The 7,019-nt window shown below is 65.9% G+C and overlaps 1 protein-coding gene across 1 annotated transcript; it reads left to right on the top strand.

Annotated features, from left to right (window-relative positions):
* The first annotated feature begins 2,032 nt into the window (after nucleotides 1-2,032).
* On the top strand, nucleotides 2,033-6,562 carry LOC117023995 (cysteine-rich protein 2). Its single transcript, XM_033109304.1, has 8 exons — nucleotides 2,033-2,181; nucleotides 4,599-4,693; nucleotides 4,808-4,865; nucleotides 5,110-5,250; nucleotides 5,328-5,396; nucleotides 5,472-5,566; nucleotides 5,850-5,907; nucleotides 5,994-6,562. The coding sequence occupies exons 1-8, from the start codon at nucleotides 2,139-2,141 to the stop codon at nucleotides 6,059-6,061; spliced, it is 627 nt and encodes a 208-aa protein (XP_032965195.1). The 5' UTR covers nucleotides 2,033-2,138; the 3' UTR covers nucleotides 6,062-6,562.
* The last annotated feature ends 457 nt before the right edge of the window (nucleotides 6,563-7,019 follow it).

Here is a 7,019-nt window from a genome sequence, read left to right as displayed (position 1 = left end):
TGAAGACGGGTGATCCGCAGGGCACCATGCCACTGTGGCCCCTGGGGAGGGACCTGCCCCCACACCTGGGCACCTGTCCCAGCCATGTCGGGCCCTGCCTGCTTCCTTCAAACCCAGCTGCTGTCCTCACCCAGCCCCAAATCCTGATCACTGGGAGCCCTGTCCCTGCCCCACCGTTACCCTCAGCGGCCTCAGAGGTGAGCACCACTTCTCTGACCATTGATCAGTGCCCCTTTCCACCAGGCCCAGCATAGCCCTGGCACAGGAGGGAGCCTGTGATAGGCCTGGGCAACTCCCCGGCCCCTCTCCTCTCCAGGGCATATGGCCAGTGCTGGGTGCCCCCCCCTTTACCCCCATTCTCTCTCCAGGCAGGACTGGGGCCCTGGGGCGCCTCCTCCCAGGAGACACCTGTGCCAGCCTGGCCAGCTCCGCCCTCCACAGCAGTCCTGCAAATTTCAGAGGGGGTGGAGTCAGGGAGGGTGATCCCTGGCCAAGGGGCTCTCAAGCTGTTGAGAGAGAGGTAAGCGGCGCCACTGGGCAGTGGGCCATGAATTATTCAGAGATACCCGATGCCCGCCAAGGAGCGGGCTGAGAATGACTGACCTGTGGGCAGCCCCCATGGCGGCCACCTTGTCCAGGGAGACCGCTGAGGCCTCCTGTCCTCATCTCTTGCCTTGGCTGGCACAGGGCCAGAGTCAAGTGTGGACAGGGAGAGGGGTTGGTCAGGCTGGTCAGTCAGGCTTGGGGGGACCTTGTGTTTCAGTGGCTGCAGGTTGTGAGTACAAGGAGGGGGTGGCCACCCCAAGGAACTGGGCCAGGACAGGGCATAAGGAGCGCCTGGGTTCTGGAGGCTGTGGGACACTGGCTTGCTCATCTGCTCAGCAAACACACGGCGTCAGGGGCCAGGAGCCAGGATGGATGCTGCAAGGCCCCAGGGCCTCTGGTGGGGCAGGTCACGGTCAGAGGAGAACGGGGTGGGCACACAGCGGGGGGCCTGGGCCTGGATGGGGGCTCTGTCCATCTGCCAGGTTAAGCTGGGGCTGGAGGCCCAGAGAAGGGCCTATGGGGAGGAGAACTCCAAGGAGGCAGGGGGTCCTCCAGGTCCCCCAAGGGTCAGGCAGGCCCCTGCTCCGGGAGGATAATAGGACCCCAGCTCTCTGGCCCTCCAGTAGGATGCTTTGGAGCCAACAGGCTGGAGGTGGGAGGTCCTAGGCCCTGAGCTGGTGGGTCCAGAGGAGTGATGCAACGGCAGGGGTCCCGGGGAGTGGGGGTGAATGCACAGAGGGCACTCGCAGCGCTCCCCATCTTTTGCCCCTTCTCTCATCTGCCCCTACCGCCCCCTGGAAGGCAGAGCTCCGGGAGGACGCCTTCAGCACCCCCAGCACTGCTTCGCCCCCTCCCCCATCTCCTCCCAGCAGTTTCTCTCTCGCTGTTTTTGGAAGTAGCGGGCGCCCTGCCCTCTACCCGCGGAGCCTTCCGCACAACCGACAGCGTGGGGCCGGGGAGGGGAGGTGGGTGGCGGGTAGGGCGGGACCCGGCCTGGGCCGGGTGGCCGAGCGGCCGGGCCCGCTAGGAATCCGTCTCGGATTCAGCCGCGCCGCCGTTGCTATAGAAACCGAGCAACAAAGGGAAGCGGGGTGCGCGGCAGGGTGGGGGTGGGGTCCTCCCAGGGGAAGTGGTGCCTAGGCGTCTGGGCCGGGCGTGGCAGGCGGGTCCGCCGTCGGGGCGTCCGTCTGCGTGTCCAGGGGCCGCCCTTCCGGGCCGAGGCCCCGCTGGCCAGGACTGCCCCAAGCCGAGGGGGCCGCGCACTCCCCGCTCCGCCCCGCCCCGCCCCGCGGCCCCGACGTTGCCATGGAAACAGGCAAGGCTAGGGCAGGCCCCGGCAGAAGCCACTTCGCGCGCGTGGCTGAGGGGCGCCAAGCAGGTCCCGCCGCCCCCCAGCCCGCCAGGCAGGTGCGACCCCGCCCCGGCGGCTACCCGACTGCTGGCGACGGGACCCGCGGGGCGGGACCTCGACGCCCCGCCCAGGCCGCGGAACCAATGGGCGCGCGGACAGCCAGGTGGGCGGGGCGGGCGCGGCCTCGGCGACGCGAAGACGGGAGCGGGCGGAGAGCGCGAGCCGACCGGGCGCACCGACCATGGCCTCCAAGTGTCCCAAGTGCGACAAGACCGTGTACTTTGGTGAGTGCCCCGGCCCGGCCAGCACCCCTCCGCTCTTCGAAGTCAGACCCCGGCCGCAGACCCGCGCGCCCGGCGGTACCCGGTGTGCGCCCAGCCTCCGCCCGGGGATGCGCGGCCCGGACTCGGTTCGCCGCGCTGCCCACGCGGGTGCGGTCGTTGGGCGTAGCTGCGACGAGGTGGGGGCGGCCACGCCTGAACCCCGAAGAGCCCAGTGGGGACGGGGTGGGAGCGCATGTTCCCCCCAGGATGAGGCCGGGGTTGGGGTATTCTGGGTTTGCTGGAGCATCGCGGTCCGACGGGCCGGGCCGAGCGGGGCGAGGTCGGGCGGGGCCGCGCGCTCGGGGCGCCTCTCGCGCGCGCTTGACTTTCTTGGCCAGTCCCTGCGGAACCCAGTTCGCCTGCCCGCGGACACTTGGCCGGGCCGGTGTGTCCCCGAGCAGTGACACCCTCCCTCCGCACCCGCACCCCGACCTCTGCCCACGCGGGGCCGGGCCAGATCCAGGCTCTGTCTGGACTCAGTCCACGCGGGGGCGATCTTGGCGTGTCCCAACGCGCTCCCTTCCTTGGTGCGAGTTAACCCAGGACTTTCCCACGGGTGGAGTGGCGTGACAAGCGAGTTTGAGAGAGCACTGGAGTCCAGGTGGCCAGGCCCTCCTGCCTCAAGGTCAGAATAGGGCGGGACAGAAGAGGGGTTGGCTCTGCCAGGATGCCCCCTGGGCAGACGGCACCTCCCGGCGCTCACCCGTTGAGCGGCTTACTCATCCACTCTCCCTCTTCCTGGCTGAGCCTCTGACTGCCAAGGCGGCAAAGTCTCTGCCCACCGACTTCCCTCAACACCTTCAGAGGGAAGACTTAGAGCCAGAAGCCAGGATGGCCACAGTGTGGGGACAGACAGGGGACCCTTCCCAGGTCATCCTGGGGCAGTTGTTAGGTTCCAGGATGAGGACAGACTGAGGTAAAGGAAGCTAGCTGCGCGCTTACGGAAGGAGGAGGCCAGCAGTTGTTTGCTGTTCCCAGAGGGGAGGGACCGGATTTGGCCTGGAGTGCTTCTGGTTTGGCTTGGAGCCGAGGGGCTTCCAGCTGCCTCCCCAGGAGCCCTCCCCGCCCTCTGTCCCCATCTCAGAGAGGGCTCCTGCCTGTGAGGCTCAGGGTGGGGGATAGTCCCAGGTCTTCCTGCTGCCCACGACTTTGCCCCCAGCCAGACCAGCTCAAGAGACCTCCAGCTGGGCCAACAGTCCTGTGGAAGGCCTGGAAAGCGTTCCTGATAGCTTGGGCGGCCAAGGGCTCCCAGCAGGAACAAAGGCAGCTTGGACCCGCTGGCTTCTTTTCTGGTCGGGGGCACTAGTGGAGGGTGGGGGGGCCGGGGTCCTGCCCACCCCTCAACCAGGCTGCACCCTGCTACCCTCTGTCCCTGCAGTCAACATCCCAGAGTGTGAGCAGAGTGGAACCTGGGCCAGGACACCCTAGAGTGACCTCAGGATACTGTGCCTTTGTGTCCCCAACAATGGTGCAGCTGGGTGGGGTGCCGGTTCCATGCTAGAGCCGGCAGTGCAGCGTGGTTCTGGCAGCCCTGAGCCACTGCTGGCCAGCAGGAGAACTGGGAGAAGAAACCCGGCTGGCATGAGATCCGGGTCGTCTTGGGCTCAGCCAGCTCCTGCCTGCCCTGGCATGGACATGGCAGGGTGGCCAGGCCCTCACTCCCAGGCTGCCAGGGCCCTAGGGGAGGCCTGGCCCAGACAACAACCTCTATGTGAGGAGGACCTGCTGGTCCTTGGCTTCCTCTTGGGGCTCAGCCAGATTCTGCCCTGCCCCCTACCAGGGCCCCAGGCTAGCTCTCTTCCCGGAATTCCGGCTGGGCTCTGGGCTCCGGCCTTTCTGCCTGTCCTCTCCTCCGCCCTTTTCCTGGTGTTCCCCCCTGGGGAGGACTCCCATACATCCCTCCATTGGGAGGTGGCCCAGAAGCCCCAGCGCCATGTGAGTGTGGGGAGGGCACTTGACCTGACCCTCAGCAGCTGGTTCCAGACCTTGGGTGCCAAAGCAGCAGCTGGAGGCAGTGGGGTGGGGACTCGGGGCCAAATGTAGACAGGCAGGCGTCCTGTCCCTTGGGGTTCCCACTGGGGGATGCTGGTTGGCCCTCCCCACTAGGTTTGGAGGTTCCGGCCACTCCCCTCAGCAGGAGTGCTCTGCCAACTCCTTTGGGTCCTTACTGGGGGGTTGGGGGATGGCTCAGGGACAGTGTGAGGCTGGTGTGTAGAAGGAGGGGCAGATGTGATGTTGAGGGTTAACAGGTGCTTGAGCTGGGAACCCTGGATAAGACGCATGCTCCAGCTCACAGCCCAGGGCGGGCAGGGTGCCGGAGACCCTGGGGAGAGCGGGACCCCTCGGACACTGGCCCTGACCTCCCCTTCGCTCCCCAGCTGAGAAGGTGAGCTCCCTCGGCAGGGACTGGCACAGGTTCTGCCTCAAGTGTGAACGCTGCAGCAAGACACTGACGCCCGGTGGCCACGCTGAGGTGAGCCCCTCTCTCGGGCTGGGTCGGGGGGGCTCCCCGGCTCTTTCCACCCTCAGGCAGGGGGTGGTCCAGGAAGCCCAGGCACTGGCCCTCACCCCGTGCTCCTCTGCCTAGCATGATGGGAAGCCGTTTTGCCACAAGCCTTGCTACGCCACGCTGTTTGGACCCAAAGGTGAGCTCGGAGTGGCCCCCCAGCCTGACATCTGCTCTGGTCCAGAAGGGATGGGAGGTTCTCCCCATCTTCCTTCTCTCCATGCCCTTCCCAGAAATGGGCCGCAGCCCACAGCGCCTTCTAGGGGCTGGGTCGTAACCCCATAGAAGAGCTGTGGAGGACCTTCTGAGAAGTTGTGGGGGTGTGTTCTGGCTGATGGGAGAGGCCACCAGCCCCCCATCCTACAGTGCCTGCCACCCCACAGGTGTGAACATCGGAGGTGCCGGTTCCTACATCTACGAGAAGCCCTCTGCGGAGGGACCGCAGGTCACCGGCCCCATTGAGGTCCCTGTTACCCGAGCTGAGGAGCGAAAGGCGAGTGGCCCCCCAAAGGGGCCTAGCAAAGGTAGGCTAGTCTCCCTGTGTGGGGGGGTTGGGGGGGAGCCGCTCAGCCGGCCATGACTCCTCTCCAACCCACCCCAGCCTCTAGCGTCACCACGTTCACGGGGGAACCCAACATGTGTCCTCGCTGCAACAAGAGGGTCTACTTTGGTGAGTGCCCACGCCCAACCCCAACCTGTGGGAGGTCCACCGCGGGCCATGTCGTCACCATCTCCCCCTTCCCAGCCGAGAAGGTGACGTCCCTCGGCAAGGACTGGCACCGGCCGTGCCTGCGCTGTGAACGCTGCGGAAAGACACTGACGCCCGGCGGGCACGCGGAGGTGAGGGGCTGTGAGGGCGCGCTGGGGGCGGGCAGGCTGGACGGGAGGGGCCGGCAAGGGGCGTGCGCCTCCGGAGGGGGGTGCCACGCCGGGCGGTGAGGGCTGCCCCCTGGTGGCCAGAGTGAAGGCTCGCGGGAGCGCTGATGCTCGCGCCGCCCACTACCGGGTGAGTGCACTGGTCATGGCTTTGGGAGCTTGAAGGTTGTCAGGGAGGGAGGCAGGCACTAGGGGGGGTGGGGTGACAGGAGTCGTGGACCCCGCCTAAGCCTCCTCCTGCTCCCAGCACGACGGCCAGCCCTACTGCCACAAGCCTTGTTACGGAATACTCTTCGGACCCAAGGGTGAGTGTGGCCAGGAGGGGTGGGGAATTGGGCCCCCCTCTCCCTCTCCCCACTGCTCCCCACCACCCTGCCACCTCTCTCTACAGGAGTCAACACTGGAGCCGTGGGCAGCTACATCTATGACAGGGACCCTGAGGGCAAAGTTCAGCCCTAGGCCCACCCCCCAACCCCCAGGGCATGGGCCCCTACCACAGGCCCCACTGCTTAGCTCTGGGGGGGGAGAGTGACCAGTCCCTCCTCCTCAGCATGTCCTGTCCTTGGGGAAGAGGAAGCTGCCCTGGGCCGTCTCCCCGCTCCTCTGGGTGTGGCTGCCTTTTTGTCCCAGCACCTGTTACCCCCTCTTGTGTCTTCATGGCCCCCTCTCCGTGTGGCCCCACATGTCTCTGTGTCTGTGTGTCTCGTGGCCCCATGTGTCCCTGTGTATCTCCGTGGCCCTGGGTGGGTCCCTCCAAGGTGGCCATCCCACTTTCCCCTTCCTGCTGCCCCCCAGTATTATTTATCTCCTCTTGCTGCTGTGACCACAGCCACGCCCCTCACAGTGTCCGTGGACAGGGCACCCTGCCAGGGCCCTGTGCCGTCTCCCACACTGCCTTGCAAGCACCCACCCGCCACCCTCACACAGTTTTTGCTGTCAATAAAAGGTTTGAGGATTGCAGGACCCAGTGCTGTGTCTCTGGTTATGGGATGGACATGAATCCCGCACAGGATCCCTTTGTCCCATTCACAAATGCTCCCAAACTGAACCCAGCTTCTGGTAGAGAGGCAGGTCCTTTTCCCAAGGTTGATGGTGAGGGGAGGAAGGCTATGTTATGGGCTGTGGTGCCAGCACAGGCTGGAGGGCAGCTGAGAGAGGGGCAAGTGGGTGGAGATGGGAGGTCTCTGGGGATGGGGTCCAGAAAGGGGCAGAGCCTTGTTATGCTGAGGTCCCAGCTCTCTGAATCCTACGTGGCTGAGCCTGGCCCCCTGGAAATGCCAACACTGGGCACTAGAACCAGGAGATGCTTGGGTCCTTCAGAGACATAGAGGTGTGGAGGGTCAACCTTGGGAAAGTGGCAGAGGGCATGCCAGGCGGAGGGAGAGGAGACAGGTAACCAGAGCAGGGGTCCTCTGCA

This window comes from Rhinolophus ferrumequinum, chromosome 6 (assembly GCF_004115265.2).
Source record: "Rhinolophus ferrumequinum isolate MPI-CBG mRhiFer1 chromosome 6, mRhiFer1_v1.p, whole genome shotgun sequence".
Taxonomy (NCBI): domain Eukaryota; kingdom Metazoa; phylum Chordata; class Mammalia; order Chiroptera; family Rhinolophidae; genus Rhinolophus; species Rhinolophus ferrumequinum.
Note: the sequence above shows the minus strand (reverse complement) of the source record. Positions and strands in the feature narration are given on the sequence as shown.